The 19,304-nt window shown below is 40.8% G+C and overlaps 1 protein-coding gene across 3 annotated transcripts in view; it reads left to right on the plus strand.

The window, feature by feature from the left end:
• Nucleotides 1-19,304, plus strand: part of dapk1 (death associated protein kinase 1) — a 201,073-nt gene that overhangs the window by 88,164 nt on the left and 93,605 nt on the right. For all 3 annotated transcript variants that reach the window (XM_036936596.2, XM_036936598.2, XM_036936597.2), the window contains one exon: nucleotides 2,226-2,378. In XM_036936596.2, the coding sequence (XP_036792491.1) occupies nucleotides 2,226-2,378 (153 nt within the window). The remainder of the gene's footprint in view (nucleotides 1-2,225; nucleotides 2,379-19,304) is intronic.

A 19,304-nucleotide genomic window follows, 5' to 3' on the forward strand; every position in this document is an offset into this window, starting at 1 on the left:
ACCATTACATCCATTATTAAAACATGGAAAGAATAGGACACCACAACAAACCTGCCAAGAGAGGGCCGCCCACCAAAACTCACGGACCAGGCAAGGAGGGCATTAATCAGAGAGGCAACAAAGAGACCAAAGTTATCCCTGAAGGACCTGCAAAGCTCCACAGCTGAGATTGGAGTATCTGTCCATAGGACCACTTTAAGCCGTACACTCTACAGAGCTGGGCTTTACAGAAGAGTGGCCATAAGAAAGCCATTTCTTACAGAAATGAGGAAGCGAACACGTTTGGTGTTTGCCAAAAGGCATGTGGGAGACTCCCCAAACATATGGAAGAAGGTACTCTGGTCAGATGAGACTAAAATTGAGCTTTTTGGCCATCAAGGGATACACTATCTGGCGCATACCCAACAACTCTCATCCCCCCGAGAACACCATCCATCAGCAGGGACTGAGAAACTGGTCAGAAATGAAGGAATGATGGATGGATGGAGCTAAATACAGGAAAATTCTTGAGGGAAACCTGTTTCAGTCTTCCAGATATTTGAGACTGGGAGGGACGTTCACCTTCCAGCAGGACAATGACCCTAAGCATACTGCTAAAGTAACACTTGATTGGTTTAAGGGAAACATTTAAATGTCTTGGAATGGCCTAGTTTAAACCCAGACCTCAATCCAATTGAGAATCTGTGGTACGACTTAAAGATTGCTGTACACCAGTGGAACCCATCCTACCCATCCAACTGGAGCAGTTTTGCCTTGAAGAATGGGCAAAAATCCCAGTGGCTAGACGTGCCAAGCTTATAGAGACATACAACCAAGAGACTTGCAGATGTAATTGCTGCAAAAAGTGGGTCTACAAAGGATTGACTTTGTGGGGTGAATAGTTATGCACACTCAAGTTTTCTGTTTTTCTGTCTTATTTCTTGTTTGTTTCAAAATAAACAACATGGTAGGTATGTAGTGTAAATCAAATGATACAAACCTTTAAAAAAATCAATTTTAATTCCAGGTTGTAAGGCAACAAAATAGGAAAAATGCCAAGGGGGGTGAATACTTTTGCAAGCCACTGTAAGGCCAGACTGTTCCACAAGATGTTCGAGCGTTCATAGATGACCAGCAGGGTAAAATAATAACCAGTGGTTGTAGAGGGTGCAACAGGTCAGCACCTCAGGAGTAAATGTCAGTTGGCTTTTCATGGCCGATCGTTCAGTTGGAGACAACAGAGAGTAGAGAGGGGAGAGAGCAAAGCAGCAGCTACGTTCAGAACTGCGTTTTTCTTTCCAAAGTTCACTGGTCAATGTTGTTTATAGATGATTATCACTACCAGCGAGCATGTAAATGTGTGACTATTTATGCTAATTGTTTGATTGCAGTCGTTTGCCTGGTCATCTTATTTCACAACCGTTTAAATGTTGGAAAGGACCGTTCCCATTTTGATGATTTCCCAGATATGGAGTGAGAGAGAAAGACTTTGGTGCTTCACATTCCTGACACCTGACCAACTGTTTGACTTATAACTCACAATTCCTCTGATAGATATCTGTCCATAACTACATCTATAAAACATCTTCTTTGTTATACATTCAGAGAAACAAACATACACTGTAATCCTTTTACAGCGTTATTCAGTCTAAATGGTATGTGGGAAACCTCTCTACCTCAACTTCTTTCTCTCCCTATGTCACTATCTTTCTTTCTCTCCCCCTCCCTCCTTCCTCCCTGCTCTCTCCCCTCCCTCCCTCTCCCCTCCCCCTTCCTTCCCTCCCTCCCTCCCTCCCTCCCTCCCTCCCTCCCTCCCTCCCTGCTCTCTCCTCTCCCCTCCCCCTCCCCCTTCCCTCCCTCCCTCCCTTCCTCCCTCCCTCCCTCCCTCCCTCCCTCCCTCCCTCCCTCCCTCTCCCCTCCCTCCCTCCTTCCTCCCTGCTCTCTCCCTCTCCCCTCCCTCCCTCTCCCCTCCCCCTTCCTTCCCTCCCTCCCCTCCCCCTTCCTTCCTTCCCTCCCTCCCTCCCTCCCTCCCTCCCTCCCTCCCTCCCTACTCTCTCCTACCCTCCCTCTCTCTCTCTCTCTCTCTCTCTCTCTCTCTCTCTCTCCCTCTCTCCCTCTCTCCCTCTCTCCCTCTCTCCCTCTCTCCCTCTCTCCCTCTCTCCCTCTCTCCCTCTCTCCCTCTCTCCCTCTCTCCCTCTCTCCCTCTCTCCCTCTTTCTCTCCCTCCCTCCCTCTCCCCTCCCTCAGGTTGAGTGGTGCATCGCCGTTCTTGGGGGAGAATAAGCAGGAGACTTTAGCTAACGTGTCGGCGGTGGACTACACCTTCGATGAAGAGTTCTTTAGCAGCACCAGCCTCCTGGCCAAAGACTTTATCACCCGGCTGCTTATCAAAGACCCAAAGTACATGATCACCTTACACTAACCTTTGACCCTAACCTCTGACCCCTATCCCTAACATTGTACAGGCGAGGCATCTGTATATACTATGTGCTTGGTTCGGTCCTGAATGTATTGAAACATGCCACTGAACCGGAGTGTGCATGTACACTGCTCTGCACTTAAACACCGTGTGCCCAATGTTCTCAAAGTCTGTGGGGTACTGCAGGAGGTACATCAGTTTATTCAATACTTTTGGGGGAAAAATCGTATTGGCTATTTTTTTTTAAGGTGAAAAGTTATTTATTTTATGAATATAGCTAGCTACAACACAGTACCATTGTAGATAACTTCCTTCATGCTGGACGCAGAGACATAAAAATGGTAAGAGGTAGTTTCACGAGCCAATGCTAACTAGTGTTAGCGCAATGACTTGAAGTCTACAGGAACAGTTAGCATGCTATCCTGTTTATTCAACTCTGGGGAAGTAGATAAATGGCTTCATTGCCAAAATCTCAAACTATCCCTTCAAAATGGAGGAAATTTGTCATTACAGGGGTTCCTCTGTAGAGAAATTCTAAGGCGGGCCGTTTAAGTGGTCTTTTTGGGGATGGAAAAACAGTCTCAACTTTAAACAACCAAGACCAGATGATAGAAAGCATGCAGTAAACATACTGAACTAAATATATTACATAATACCATATATGAGAATTTACAATCAAATCAAATATAGGCAGTCAGGAGCATAGGAAGGCCCAAAACCATTCAAGGTCCATTGATTAGACAAAGCAAAATGCATAGAATTAAAAGATCTTTAAAACGGAAACCGTGTCTCTCAGGCCCATGCAAAACGTTATAGAATTGCTGAAAAACTATCTTCAAAATCATGTCTCTACGCTGCCAATAGACCTTTACCTTTCTAGCTAGTAGACTGGATAGTTTACCAGACCTTTCTAGCTAGTAGACTGGATAGTTTACCAGACCTTTCTAGCTAGTAGACTGGATAGTTTACCAGACCTTTCTAGCTAGTAGACTGGATAGTTTACCAGACCTTTACCTTTCTAGCTAGTAGACTGGATAGTATACCAGACCTTTACCTTTCTAGCTAGTAGACTAGATAGTTTACCAGACCTTTCTAGCTAGAAGACTGGATAGTTTACCAGACCTTTACCTTTCTAGCTAGTAGACTGGATAGTTTACCAGACCTTTACCTTTCTAGCTAGTAGACTGGATAGTTTACCAGACCTTTCTAGCTAGTAGACTGGATAGTATACCAGACCTTTACCTTTCTAGCTAGTAGACTGGATAGTTTACCAGACCTTTCTAGCTAGTAGACTAGATAGTTTACCAGACCTTTACCTTTATAGCTAGTAGACTGGATAGTTTACCAGACCTTTCTAGCTAGTAGACTGGATAGTATACCAGACCTTTCTAGCTAGTAGACTGGATAGTTTACCAGACCTTTCTAGCTAGTAGACTGGATAGTTTACCAGACCTTTACCTTTCTAGCTAGTAGACTGGATAGTTTACCAGACCTTTCTAGCTAGTAGACTGGATAGTTTACCAGACCTTTACCTTTCTAGCTAGTAGACTGGATAGTTTACCAGACCTTTACCTTTCTAGCTAGTAGACTGGATAGTTTACCAGACCTTTCTAGCTAGTAGACTAGATAGTTTACCATACCTTTACCTTTCTAGCTAGTATACTGGATAGTTTACCAGACCTTTACCTTTCTAGTTAGTAGACTGGATAGTTTACCAGACCTTTCTAGCTAGTAGACTGGATAGTTTACCAGACCTTTACCTTTCTAGCTAGTAGACTGGATAGTTTACCAGACCTTTACCTTTCTAGCTAGTAGACTGGATAGTTTACCAGACCTTTCTAGCTAGTAGACTAGATAGTTTACCAGACCTTTACCTTTCTAGCTAGTAGACTGGATAGTTTACCAGACCTTTACCTTTCTAGCTAGTATACTGGATAGTTTACCAGACCTTTACCTTTCTAGCTAGTAGACTGGATAGTTTACCAGACCTTTCTAGCTAGTAGACTGGATAGTTTACCAGACCTTTACCTTTCTAGCTAGTAGACTGGATAGTTTACCAGACCTTTACCTTTCTAGCTAGTAGACTGGATAGTTTACCAGACCTTTCTAGCTAGTAGACTAGATAGTTTACCATACCTTTACCTTTCTAGCTAGTATACTGGATAGTTTACCAGACCTTTACCTTTCTAGCTAGTAGACTGGATAGTTTACCAGACCTTTCTAGCTAGTAGACTGGATAGTTTACCAGACCTTTACCTTTCTAGCTAGTAGACTGGATAGTTTACCAGACCTTTACCTTTCTAGCTAGTAGACTGGATAGTTTACCAGACCTTTACCTTTCTAGCTAGTAGACTGGATAGTTTACCAGACCTTTCTAGCTAGTAGACTGGATAGTTTACCAGACCTTTACCTTTCTAGCTAGTAGACTGGATAGTTTACCAGACCTTTACCTTTCTAGCTAGTAGACTGGATAGTTTACCACACCTTTCTAGCTAGTAGACTAGATAGTTTACCATACCTTTACCTTTCTAGCTAGTATACTGGATAGTTTACCAGACCTTTACCTTTCTAGCTAGTAGACTGGATAGTTTACCAGACCTTTCTAGCTAGTAGACTGGATAGTTTACCAAACCTTTACCTTTCTAGCTAGTAGACTGGATAGTTTACCAGACCTTTACCTTTCTAGCTAGTAGACTGGATAGTTTACCAGACCTTTACCTTTCTAGCTAGTAGACTGGATAGTTTACCAGACCTTTCTAGCTAGTAGACTAGATAGTTTACCATACCTTTACCTTTCTAGCTAGTATACTGGATAGTTTACCAGACCTTTACCTTTCTAGCTAGTAGACTGGATAGTTTACCAGACCTTTCTAGCTAGTAGACTAGATAGTTTACCAGACCTTTACCTTTCTAGCTAGTAGACTGGATAGTTTACCAGACCTTTACCTTTCTAGCTAGTAGACTGGATAGTTTACCAGACCTTTACCTTTCTAGCTAGTAGACTGGATAGTTTACCAGACCTTTCTAGCTAGTAGACTGGATAGTTTACCAGACCTTTACCTTTCTAGCTAGTAGACTGGATAGTTTACCAGACCTTTACCTTTCTAGCTAGTAGACTGGATAGTTTACCAGACCTTTCTAGATAGTAGACTAGATAGTTTACCATACCTTTACCTTTCTAGCTAGTATACTGGATAGTTTACCAGACCTTTACCTTTCTAGCTAGTAGACTGGATAGTTTACCAGACCTTTCTAGCTAGTAGACTGGATAGTTTACCAGACCTTTACCTTTCTAGCTAGTAGACTGGATAGTTTACCAGACCTTTACCTTTATAGCTAGTAGACTGGATAGTTTACCAGACCTTTCTAGCTAGTAGACTAGCTAGTTTACCAGACCTTTACCTTTCTAGCTAGTAGACTGGATAGTTTACCAGACCTTTACCTTTCTAGCTAGTAGACTGGATAGTTTACCAGACCTTTCTAGCTAGTAGACTGGATAGTTTACCAGACCTTTCTAGCTAGTAGACTGGATAGTTTACCAGACCTTTACCTTTCTAGCTAGTAGACTGGATAGTTTACCAGACCTTTACCTTTCTAGCTAGTAGACTGGATAGTTTACCAGACCTTTACCTTTCTAGCTAGTAGACTGGATAGTTTACCAGACCTTTCTAGCTAGTAGACTGGATAGTTTACCAGACCTTTCTAGCTAGTAGACTGGATAGTTTACCAGACCTTTCTAGCTAGTAGACTGGATAGTTTACCAGACCTTTACCTTTCTAGCTAGTAGACTGGATAGTTTACCAGACCTTTACCTTTCTAGCTAGTAGACTGGATAGTTTACCAGACCTTTACCTTTCTAGCTAGTAGACTGGATAGTTTACCAGACCTTTACCTTTCTAGCTAGTATACTGGATAGTTTACCAGACCTTTACCTTTCTAGTTAGTAGACTGGATAGTTTACCAGACCTTTCTAGCTAGTAGACTGGATAGTTTACCAGACCTTTACCTTTCTAGCTAGTAGACTGGATAGTTTACCAGACCTTTACCTTTCTAGCTAGTAGACTGGATAGTTTACCAGACCTTTCTAGCTAGTAGACTAGATAGTTTACCAGACCTTTACCTTTCTAGCTAGTAGACTGGATAGTTTACCAGACCTTTACCTTTCTAGCTAGTAGACTGGATAGTTTACCAGACCTTTACCTTTCTAGCTAGTAGACTGGATAGTTTACCAGACCTTTCTAGCTAGTAGACTGGATAGTTTACCAGACCTTTACCTTTCTAGCTAGTAGACTGGATAGTTTACCAGACCTTTACCTTTCTAGCTAGTAGACTGGATAGTTTACCAGACCTTTCTAGCTAGTAGACTAGATAGTTTACCATACCTTTACCTTTCTAGCTAGTATACTGGATAGTTTACCAGACCTTTACCTTTCTAGCTAGTAGACTGGATAGTTTACCAGACCTTTCTAGCTAGTAGACTGGATAGTTTACCAGACCTTTACCTTTCTAGCTAGTAGACTGGATAGTTTACCAGACCTTTACCTTTCTAGCTAGTAGACTGGATAGTTTACCAGACCTTTACCTTTCTAGCTAGTAGACTGGATAGTTTACCAGACCTTTCTAGCTAGTAGACTGGATAGTTTACCAGACCTTTACCTTTCTAGCTAGTAGACTGGATAGTTTACCAGACCTTTACCTTTCTAGCTAGTAGACTGGATAGTTTACCAGACCTTTCTAGCTAGTAGACTAGATAGTTTACCATACCTTTACCTTTCTAGCTAGTATACTGGATAGTTTACCAGACCTTTACCTTTCTAGCTAGTAGACTGGATAGTTTACCAGACCTTTCTAGCTAGTAGACTGGATAGTTTACCAGACCTTTACCTTTCTAGCTAGTAGACTGGATAGTTTACCAGACCTTTACCTTTCTAGCTAGTAGACTGGATAGTTTACCAGACCTTTACCTTTCTAGCTAGTAGACTGGATAGTTTACCAGACCTTTACCTTTCTAGCTAGTAGACTGGATAGTTTACCAGACCTTTACCTTTCTAGCTAGTATACTGGATAGTTTACCAGACCTTTACCTTTCTAGTTAGTAGACTGGATAGTTTACCAGACCTTTCTAGCTAGTAGACTGGATAGTTTACCAGACCTTTACCTTTCTAGCTAGTAGACTGGATAGTTTACCAGACCTTTACCTTTCTAGCTAGTAGACTGGATAGTTTACCAGACCTTTCTAGCTAGTAGACTAGATAGTTTACCAGACCTTTACCTTTCTAGCTAGTAGACTGGATAGTTTACCAGACCTTTACCTTTCTAGCTAGTAGACTGGATAGTTTACCAGACCTTTACCTTTCTAGCTAGTAGACTGGATAGTTTACCAGACCTTTCTAGCTAGTAGACTGGATAGTTTACCAGACCTTTACCTTTCTAGCTAGTAGACTGGATAGTTTACCAGACCTTTACCTTTCTAGCTAGTAGACTGGATAGTTTACCAGACCTTTCTAGCTAGTAGACTAGATAGTTTACCATACCTTTACCTTTCTAGCTAGTATACTGGATAGTTTACCAGACCTTTACCTTTCTAGCTAGTAGACTGGATAGTTTACCAGACCTTTCTAGCTAGTAGACTGGATAGTTTACCAGACCTTTACCTTTCTAGCTAGTAGACTGGATAGTTTACCAGACCTTTACCTTTCTAGCTAGTAGACTGGATAGTTTACCAGACCTTTACCTTTCTAGCTAGTAGACTGGATAGTTTACCAGACCTTTCTAGCTAGTAGACTGGATAGTTTACCAGACCTTTACCTTTCTAGCTAGTAGACTGGATAGTTTACCAGACCTTTACCTTTCTAGCTAGTAGACTGGATAGTTTACCAGACCTTTCTAGCTAGTAGACTAGATAGTTTACCATACCTTTACCTTTCTAGCTAGTATACTGGATAGTTTACCAGACCTTTACCTTTCTAGCTAGTAGACTGGATAGTTTACCAGACCTTTCTAGCTAGTAGACTGGATAGTTTACCAGACCTTTACCTTTCTAGCTAGTAGACTGGATAGTTTACCAGACCTTTACCTTTCTAGCTAGTAGACTGGATAGTTTACCAGACCTTTACCTTTCTAGCTAGTAGACTGGATAGTTTACCAGACCTTTCTAGCTAGTAGACTAGATAGTTTACCATACCTTTACCTTTCTAGCTAGTATACTGGATAGTTTACCAGACCTTTACCTTTCTAGCTAGTAGACTGGATAGTTTACCAGACCTTTCTAGCTAGTAGACTAGATAGTTTACCAGACCTTTACCTTTCTAGCTAGTAGACTGGATAGTTTACCAGACCTTTACCTTTCTAGCTAGTAGACTGGATAGTTTACCAGACCTTTACCTTTCTAGCTAGTAAACTGGATAGTTTACCAGACCTTTCTAGCTAGTAGACTGGATAGTTTACCAGACCTTTACCTTTCTAGCTAGTAGACTGGATAGTTTACCAGACCTTTACCTTTCTAGCTAGTAGACTGGATAGTTTACCAGACCTTTCTAGATAGTAGACTAGATAGTTTACCATACCTTTACCTTTCTAGCTAGTATACTGGATAGTTTACCAGACCTTTACCTTTCTAGCTAGTAGACTGGATAGTTTACCAGACCTTTCTAGCTAGTAGACTGGATAGTTTACCAGACCTTTACCTTTCTAGCTAGTAGACTGGATAGTTTACCAGACCTTTACCTTTATAGCTAGTAGACTGGATAGTTTACCAGACCTTTCTAGCTAGTAGACTAGCTAGTTTACCAGACCTTTACCTTTCTAGCTAGTAGACTGGATAGTTTACCAGACCTTTACCTTTCTAGCTAGTAGACTGGATAGTTTACCAGACCTTTCTAGCTAGTAGACTGGATAGTTTACCAGACCTTTCTAGCTAGTAGACTGGATAGTTTACCAGACCTTTACCTTTCAAGCTAGTAGACTGGATAGTTTACCAGACCTTTACCTTTCTAGCTAGTAGACTGGATAGTTTACCAGACCTTTACCTTTCTAGCTAGTAGACTGGATAGTTTACCAGACCTTTCTAGCTAGTAGACTGGATAGTTTACCAGACCTTTCTAGCTAGTAGACTGGATAGTTTACCAGACCTTTCTAGCTAGTAGACTGGATAGTTTACCAGACCTTTACCTTTCTAGCTAGTAGACTGGATAGTTTACCAGACCTTTACCTTTCTAGCTAGTAGACTGGATAGTTTACCAGACCTTTCTAGCTAGTAGACTAGATAGTTTACCATACCTTTACCTTTCTAGCTAGTATACTGGATAGTTTACCAGACCTTTACCTTTCTAGCTAGTAGACTGGATAGTTTACCAGACCTTTCTAGCTAGTAGACTAGATAGTTTACCAGACCTTTACCTTTCTAGCTAGTAGACTGGATAGTTTACCAGACCTTTACCTTTCTAGCTAGTAGACTGGATAGTTTACCAGACCTTTACCTTTCTAGCTAGTAGACTGGATAGTTTACCAGACCTTTCTAGCTAGTAGACTGGATAGTTTACCAGACCTTTACCTTTCTAGCTAGTAGACTGGATAGTTTACCAGACCTTTACCTTTCTAGCTAGTAGACTGGATAGTTTACCAGACCTTTACCTTTCTAGCTAGTAGACTGGATAGTTCACCAGACCTTTCTAGCTAGTAGACTGGATAGTTTACCAGACCTTTACCTTTCTAGCTAGTAGACTGGATAGTTTACCAGACCTTTACCTTTATAGCTAGTAGACTGGATAGTTTACCAGACCTTTCTAGCTAGTAGACTAGCTAGTTTACCAGACCTTTACCTTTCTAGCTAGTAGACTGGATAGTTTACCAGACCTTTACCTTTCTAGCTAGTAGACTGGATAGTTTACCAGACCTTTCTAGCTAGTAGACTGGATAGTTTACCAGACCTTTCTAGCTAGTAGACTGGATAGTTTACCAGACCTTTACCTTTCTAGCTAGTAGACTGGATAGTTTACCAGACCTTTACCTTTCTAGCTAGTAGACTGGATAGTTTACCAGACCTTTACCTTTCTAGCTAGTAGACTGGATAGTTTACCAGACCTTTCTAGCTAGTAGACTGGATAGTTTACCAGACCTTTCTAGCTAGTAGACTGGATAGTTTACCAGACCTTTCTAGCTAGTAGACTGGATAGTTTACCAGACCTTTACCTTTCTAGCTAGTAGACTGGATAGTTTACCAGACCTTTCTAGCTAGTAGACTGGATAGTTTACCAGACCTTTACCTTTCTAGCTAGTAGACTGGATAGTTTACCAGACCTTTCTAGCTAGTAGACTGGATAGTTTACCAGACCTTTACCTTTCTAGCTAGTAGACTGGATAGTTTACCAGACCTTTACCTTTCTAGCTAGTAGACTGGATAGTTTAACAGACCTTTCTAGCTAGTAGACTAGATAGTTTACCAGACCTTTACCTTTTCTCGCTAATAGACTGGATAGTTTACCAGACCTTTCTAGCTAGTAGACTGGATAGTTTACCAGACCTTTCTAGCTAGTAGACTGGATAGTTTACCAGACCTTTCTAGCTAGTAGACTGGATAGTTTACCAGACCTTTACCTGTCTAGCTAGTAGACTGGATAGTTTACCAGACCTTTACCTTTCTAGCTAATAGACTGGATAGTTTACCAGACCTTTCTGGCTAGTAGACTGGATAGTTTACCAGACCTTTCTAGCTAGTAGACTGGATAGTTTACCAGACCTTTACCTTTCTAGCTAGTAGACTGGATAGTTTACCAGACCTTTACCGTTCTAGCTAGTAGACTGGATAGTTTACCAGACCTTTACCTTTCTAGCTAGTAGACTGGATAGTATACCAGACCTTTACCTTTCTAGCTAGTAGACTAGATAGTTTACCAGACCTTTCTAGCTAGAAGACTGGATAGTTTACCAGACCTTTACCTTTCTAGCTAGTAGACTGGATAGTTTACCAGACCTTTCTAGCTAGTAGACTGGATAGTATACCAGACCTTTACCTTTCTAGCTAGTAGACTGGATAGTTTACCAGACCTTTCTAGCTAGTAGACTAGATAGTTTACCAGACCTTTACCTTTATAGCTAATAGACTGGATAGTTTACCAGACCTTTACCTTTCTAGCTAGTAGACTGGATAGTTTACCAGACCTTTACCTTTCTAGCTAGTAGACTGGATAGTTTACCAGACCTTTACCTTTCTAGCTAGTAGACTGGATAGTTTACCAGACCTTTCTAGCTAGTAGACTGGATAGTATACCAGACCTTTCTAGCTAGTAGACTGGATAGTATACCAGACCTTTACCTTTCTAGCTAGTAGACTGGATAGTTTACCAGACCTTTCTAGCTAGTAGACTGGATAGTTTACCAGACCTTTACCTTTCTAGCTAGTAGACTGGATAGTTTACCAGACCTTTCTAGCTAGTAGACTGGATAGTTTACCAGACCTTTCTAGCTAGTAGACTGGATAGTTTACCAGACCTTTACCTTTCTAGCTAGTAGACTGAATAGTTTACCAGACCTTTCTAGCTAGTAGACTAGATAGTTTACCATACCTTTACCTTTCTAGCTAGTATACTGGATAGTTTACCAGACCTTTACCTTTCTAGCTAGTAGACTGGATAGTTTACCAGACCTTTCTAGCTAGTAGACTGGATAGTTTACCAGACCTTTACCTTTCTAGCTAGTAGACTGGATAGTTTACCAGACCTTTACCTTTCTAGCTAGTAGACTGGATAGTTTACCAGACCTTTCTAGCTAGTAGACTAGATAGTTTACCAGACCTTTACCTTTCTAGCTAGTAGACTGGATAGTTTACCAGACCTTTACCTTTCTAGCTAGTAGACTGGATAGTTTACCAGACCTTTACCTTTCTAGCTAGTAGACTGGATAGTTTACCAGACCTTTCTAGCTAGTAGACTGGATAGTTTACCAGACCTTTACCTTTCTAGCTAGTAGACTGGATAGTTTACCAGACCTTTCTAGCTAGTAGACTGGATAGTATACCAGACCTTTCTAGCTAGTAGACTGGATAGTATACCAGACCTTTACCTTTCTAGCTAGTAGACTGGATAGTTTACCAGACCTTTCTAGCTAGTAGACTGGATAGTTTACCAGACCTTTACCTTTCTAGCTAGTAGACTGGATAGTTTACCAGACCTTTCTAGTTAGTAGACTGGATAGTTTACCAGACCTTTCTAGCTAGTAGACTGGATAGTTTACCAGACCTTTACCTTTCTAGCTAGTAGACTGAATAGTTTACCAGACCTTTCTAGCTAGTAGACTAGATAGTTTACCATACCTTTACCTTTCTAGCTAGTATACTGGATAGTTTACCAGACCTTTACCTTTCTAGCTAGTAGACTGGATAGTTTACCAGACCTTTCTAGCTAGTAGACTGGATAGTTTACCAGACCTTTACCTTTCTAGCTAGTAGACTGGATAGTTTACCAGACCTTTACCTTTCTAGCTAGTAGACTGGATAGTTTACCAGACCTTTCTAGCTAGTAGACTAGATAGTTTACCAGACCTTTACCTTTCTAGCTAGTAGACTGGATAGTTTACCAGACCTTTACCTTTCTAGCTAGTAGACTGGATAGTTTACCAGACCTTTACCTTTCTAGCTAGTAGACTGGATAGTTTACCAGACCTTTCTAGCTAGTATACTGGATAGTTTACCAGACCTTTACCTTTCTAGCTAGTAGACTGGATAGTTTACCAGACCTTTACCTTTCTAGCTAGTAGACTGGATAGTTTACCAGACCTTTCTAGCTAGTAGACTAGATAGTTTACCATACCTTTACCTTTCTAGCTAGTATACTGGATAGTTTACCAGACCTTTACCTTTCTAGCTAGTAGACTGGATAGTTTACCAGACCTTTCTAGCTAGTAGACTGGATAGTTTACCAGACCTTTACCTTTCTAGCTAGTAGACTGGATAGTTTACCAGACCTTTACCTTTCTAGCTAGTAGACTGGATAGTTTACCAGACCTTTCTAGCTAGTAGACTAGATAGTTTACCATACCTTTACCTGTCTAGCTAGTAGACTGGATAGTTTACCAGACCTTTACCTTTCTAGCTAATAGACTGGATAGTTTACCAGACCTTTCTTGCTAGTAGACTGGATAGTTTACCAGACCTTTACCTTTCTAGCTAGTAGACTGGATAGTTTACCAGACCTTTACCTTTCTAGCTAGTAGACTGGATAGTTTAACAGACCTTTCTAGCTAGTAGTCTGGATAGTTTACCAGACCTTTACCTTTCTAGCTAGTAGACTGGATAGTTTACCAGACGTTTACCTTTCTAGCTAGTAGACTGGATAGTTTACCAGACCTTTCTAGCTAGTAGACTAGATAGTTTACCAGACCTTTACCTTTCTAGCTAGTAGACTGGATAGTTTACCAGACCTTTACCTTTCTAGCTAGTAGACTGGATAGTTTACCAGACCTTTACCTTTCTAGCGAGTAGACTGGATAGTTTACCAGACCTTTCTAGCTAGTAGACTGGATAGTTTACCAGACCTTTACCTTTCTAGCTAGTAGACTGGATAGTTTACCAGACCTTTACCTTTCTAGCTAGTAGACTGGATAGTTTACCAGACCTTTCTAGCTAGTAGACTAGATAGTTTACCATACCTTTACCTTTCTAGCTAGTATACTGGATAGTTTACCAGACCTTTACCTTTCTAGCTAGTAGACAGGATAGTTTACCAGACCTTTCTAGCTAATAGACTGGATAGTTTACCAGACCTTTACCTTTCTAGCTAGTAGACTGGATAGTTTACCAGACCTTTACCTTTCTAGCTAGTAGACTGGATAGTTTACCAGACCTTTCTAGCTAGTAGACTAGCTAGTTTACCAGACCTTTACCTTTCTAGCTAGTAGACTGGATAGTTTACCAGACCTTTACCTTTCTAGCTAGTAGACTAGCTAGTTTACCAGACCTTTACCTTTTCTCGCTAATAGACTGGATAGTTTACCAGACCTTTCTAGCTAGTAGACTGGATAGTTTACCAGACCTTTCTAGCTAGTAGACTGGATAGTTTACCAGACCTTTCTAGCTAGTAGACTGGATAGTTTACCAGACCTTTACCTGTCTAGCTAGTAGACTGGATAGTTTACCAGACCTTTACCTTTCTAGCTAATAGACTGGATAGTTTACCAGACCTTTCTGGCTAGTAGACTGGATAGTTTACCAGACCTTTCTAGCTAGTAGACTGGATAGTTTACCAGACCTTTACCTTTCTAGCTAGTAGACTGGATAGTTTACCAGACCTTTACCGTTCTAGCTAGTAGACTGGATAGTTTACCAGACCTTTACCTTTCTAGCTAGTAGACTGGATAGTTTACCAGACCTTTACCTTTCTAGCTAGTAGACTGGATAGTTTACCAGACCTTTCTAGCTAGTAGACTGGATAGTATACCAGACCTTTACCTTTCTAGCTAGTAGACTGGATAGTTTACCAGACCTTTCTAGCTAGTAGACTAGATAGTTTACCAGACCTTTACCTTTATAGCTAATAGACTGGATAGTTTACCAGACCTTTCTAGCTAGTAGACTGGATAGTTTACCAGACCTTTACCTTTCTAGCTAGTAGACTGGATAGTTTACCAGACCTTTACCTTTCTAGCTAGTAGACTGGATAGTTTAACAGACCTTTCTAGCTAGTAGACTATATAGTTTACCAGACCTTTACCTTTTCTCGCTAATAGACTGGATAGTTTACCAGACCTTTCTAGCTAGTAGACTGGATAGTTTACCAGACCTTTCTAGCTAGTAGACTGGATAGTTTACCAGACCTTTCTAGCTAGTAGACTGGATAGTTTACCAGACCTTTACCTGTCTAGCTAGTAGACTGGATAGTTTACCAGACCTTTACCTTTCTAGCTAATAGACTGGATAGTTTACCAGACCTTTCTGGCTAGTAGACTGGATAGTTTACCAGACCTTTCTAGCTAGTAGACTGGATAGTTTACCAGACCTTTACCTTTCTAGCTAGTAGACTGGATAGTTTACCAGACCTTTACCGTTCTAGCTAGTAGACTGGATAGTTTACCAGACCTTTACCTTTCTAGCTAGTAGACTGGATAGTTTACCAGACCTTTACCTTTCTAGCTAGTAGACTGGATAGTTTACCAGACCTTTCTAGCTAGTAGACTGGATAGTATACCAGACCTTTACCTTTCTAGCTAGTAGACTGGATAGTTTACCAGACCTTTCTAGCTAGTAGACTAGATAGTTTACCAGACCTTTACCTTTATAGCTAATAGACTGGATAGTTTACCAGACCTTTACCTTTCTAGCTAGTAGACTGGATAGTTTACCAGACCTTTACCTTTCTAGCTAGTAGACTGGATAGTTTACCAGACCTTTACCTTTCTAGCTAGTAGACTGGATAGTTTACCAGACCTTTCTAGCTAGTAGACTGGATAGTATACCAGACCTTTCTAGCTAGTAGACTGGATAGTATACCAGACCTTTACCTTTCTAGCTAGTAGACTGGATAGTTTACCAGACCTTTCTAGCTAGTAGACTGGATAGTTTACCAGACCTTTACCTTTCTAGCTAGTAGACTGGATAGTTTACCAGACCTTTCTAGCTAGTAGACTGGATAGTTTACCAGACCTTTCTAGCTAGTAGACTGGATAGTTTACCAGACCTTTACCTTTCTAGCTAGTAGACTGAATAGTTTACCAGACCTTTCTAGCTAGTAGACTAGATAGTTTACCATACCTTTACCTTTCTAGCTAGTATACTGGATAGTTTACCAGACCTTTACCTTTCTAGCTAGTAGACTGGATAGTTTACCAGACCTTTCTAGCTAGTAGACTGGATAGTTTACCAGACCTTTACCTTTCTAGCTAGTAGACTGGATAGTTTACCAGACCTTTACCTTTCTAGCTAGTAGACTGGATAGTTTACCAGACCTTTCTAGCTAGTAGACTAGATAGTTTACCAGACCTTTACCTTTCTAGCTAGTAGACTGGATAGTTTACCAGACCTTTACCTTTCTAGCTAGTAGACTGGATAGTTTACCAGACCTTTACCTTTCTAGCTAGTAGACTGGATAGTTTACCAGACCTTTCTAGCTAGTAGACTGGATAGTTTACCAGACCTTTACCTTTCTAGCTAGTAGACTGGATAGTTTACCAGACCTTTCTAGCTAGTAGACTGGATAGTATACCAGACCTTTCTAGCTAGTAGACTGGATAGTATACCAGACCTTTACCTTTCTAGCTAGTAGACTGGATAGTTTACCAGACCTTTCTAGCTAGTAGACTGGATAGTTTACCAGACCTTTACCTTTCTAGCTAGTAGACTGGATAGTTTACCAGACCTTTACCTTTCTAGCTAGTAGACTGGATAGTTACCAGACCTTTACCTTTCTAGCTAGTAGACTGGATAGTTTACCAGACCTTTCTAGCTAGTAGACTGGATAGTTTACCAGACCTTTACCTTTCTAGCTAGTAGACTGGATAGTTTACCAGACCTTTACCTTTCTAGCTAGTAGACTGGATAGTTTACCAGACCTTTCTAGCTAGTAGACTGGATAGTTTACCAGACCTTTACCTTTCTAGCTAGTAGACTGGATAGTTTACCAGACCTTTACCTTTCTAGCTAGTAGACTGGATAGTTTACCAGACCTTTCTAGCTAGTAGACTAGATAGTTTACCAGACCTTTACCTTTCTAGCTAGTAGACTGGATAGTTTACCAGACCTTTACCTTTCTAGCTAGTAGACTGGATAGTTTACCAGACCTTTACCTTTCTAGCTAGTAGACTGGATAGTTTACCAGACCTTTCTAGCTAGTAGACTGGATAGTTTACCAGACCTTTACCTTTCTAGCTAGTAGACTGGATAGTTTACCAGACCTTTCTAGCTAGTAGACTGGATAGTATACCAGACCTTTCTAGCTAGTAGACTGGATAGTATACCAGACCTTTACCTTTCTAGCTAGTAGACTGGATAGTTTACCAGACCTTTCTAGCTAGTAGACTGGATAGTTTACCAGACCTTTACCTTTCTAGCTAGTAGACTGGATAGTTTACCAGACCTTTACCTTTCTAGCTAGTAGACTGGATAGTTACCAGACCTTTACCTTTCTAGCTAGTAGACTGGATAGTTTACCAGACCTTTCTAGCTAGTAGACTGGATAGTTTACCAGACCTTTACCTTTCTAGCTAGTAGACTGGATAGTTTACCAGACCTTTACCTTTCTAGCTAGTAGACTGGATAGTTTACCAGACCTTTCTAGCTAGTAGACTAGATAGTTTACCATACCTTTACCTTTCTAGCTAGTATACTGGATAGTTTACCAGACCTTTACCTTTCTAGCTAGTAGACAGGATAGTTTACCAGACCTTTCTAGCTAATAGACTGGATAGTTTACCAGACCTTTACCTTTCTAGCTAGTAGACTGGATAGTTTACCAGACCTTTACCTTTCTAGCTAGTAGACTGGATAGTTTACCAGACCTTTCTAGCTAGTAGACTAGCTAGTTTACCAGACCTTTACCTTTCTAGCTAGTAGACTGGATAGTTTACCAGACCTTTACCTTTCTAGCTAGTAGACTGGATAGTTTACCAGACCTTTCTAGCTAGTAGACTGGATAGTTTACCAGACCTTTCTAGCTAGTAGACTGGATAGTTTACCAGACCTTTACCTTTCTAGCTAGTAGACTGGATAGTTTACCAGACCTTTACCTTTCTAGCTAGTAGACTGGATAGTTTACCAGACCTTTACCTTTCTAGCTAGTAGACTGGATAGTTTACCAGACCTTTCTAGCTAGTAGACTGGATAGTTTACCAGACCTTTCTAGCTAGTAGACTGGATAGTTTACCAGACCTTTCTAGCTAGTAGACTGGATAGTTTACCAGACCTTTACCTTTCTAGCTAGTAGACTGGATAGTTTACCAGACCTTTACCTTTCTAGCTAGTAGACTGGATAGTTTACCGGACCTTTCTAGCTAGTAGACTGGATAGTTTACCAGACCTTTACCTTTCTAGCTAGTAGACTGGATAGTTTACCAGACCTTTACCTTTCTAGCTAGTAGACTGGATAGTTTACCAGACCTTTACCTTTCTAGCTAGTAGACTGGATAGTTTACCAGACCTTTACCTTTCTAGCTAGTAGACTGGATAGTTTACCAGACCTTTCTAGCTAGTAGACTAGATAGTTTACCATACCTTTACCTTTCTAGCTAGTATACTGGATAGTTTACCAGACCTTTACCTTTCTAGCTAGTAGACTGGATAGTTTACCAGACCTTTACCTTTCTAGCTAGTAGACTGGATAGTTTACCAGACCTTTCTAGCTAGTAGACTAGCTAGTTTACCAGACCTTTACCTTTCTAGCTAGTAGACTGGATAGTTTACCAGACCTTTACCTTTCTAGCTAGTAGACTGGATAGTTTACCAGACCTTTCTAGCTAGTAGACTGGATAGTTTACCAGACCTTTCTAGCTAGTAGACTGGATAGTTTACCAGACCTTTACCTTTCTAGCTAGTAGACTGGATAGTTTACCAGACCTTTACCTTTCTAGCTAGTAGACTGGATAGTTTACCAGACATTTCTAGCTAGTAGACTGGATAGTTTACCAGACCTTTCTAGCTAGTAGACTGGATAGTTTACCAGACCTTTCTAGCTAGTAGACTGGATAGTTTACCAGACCTTTACCTTTCTAGCTAGTAGACTGGATAGTTTACCAGACCTTTACCTTTCTAGCTAGTAGACTGGATAGTTTACCGGACCTTTCTAGCTAGTAGACTGGATAGTTTACCAGACCTTTACCTTTCTAGCTAGTAGACTGGATAGTTTACCAGACCTTTACCTTTCTAGCTAGTAGACTGGATAGTTTACCAGACCTTTACCTTTCTAGCTAGTAGACTGGATAGTTTA

Source organism: Oncorhynchus mykiss, chromosome 11, assembly GCF_057628025.1.
Source record: "Oncorhynchus mykiss isolate SJ-2025 chromosome 11, ASM5762802v1, whole genome shotgun sequence".
Lineage (NCBI taxonomy): Eukaryota > Metazoa > Chordata > Actinopteri > Salmoniformes > Salmonidae > Oncorhynchus > Oncorhynchus mykiss.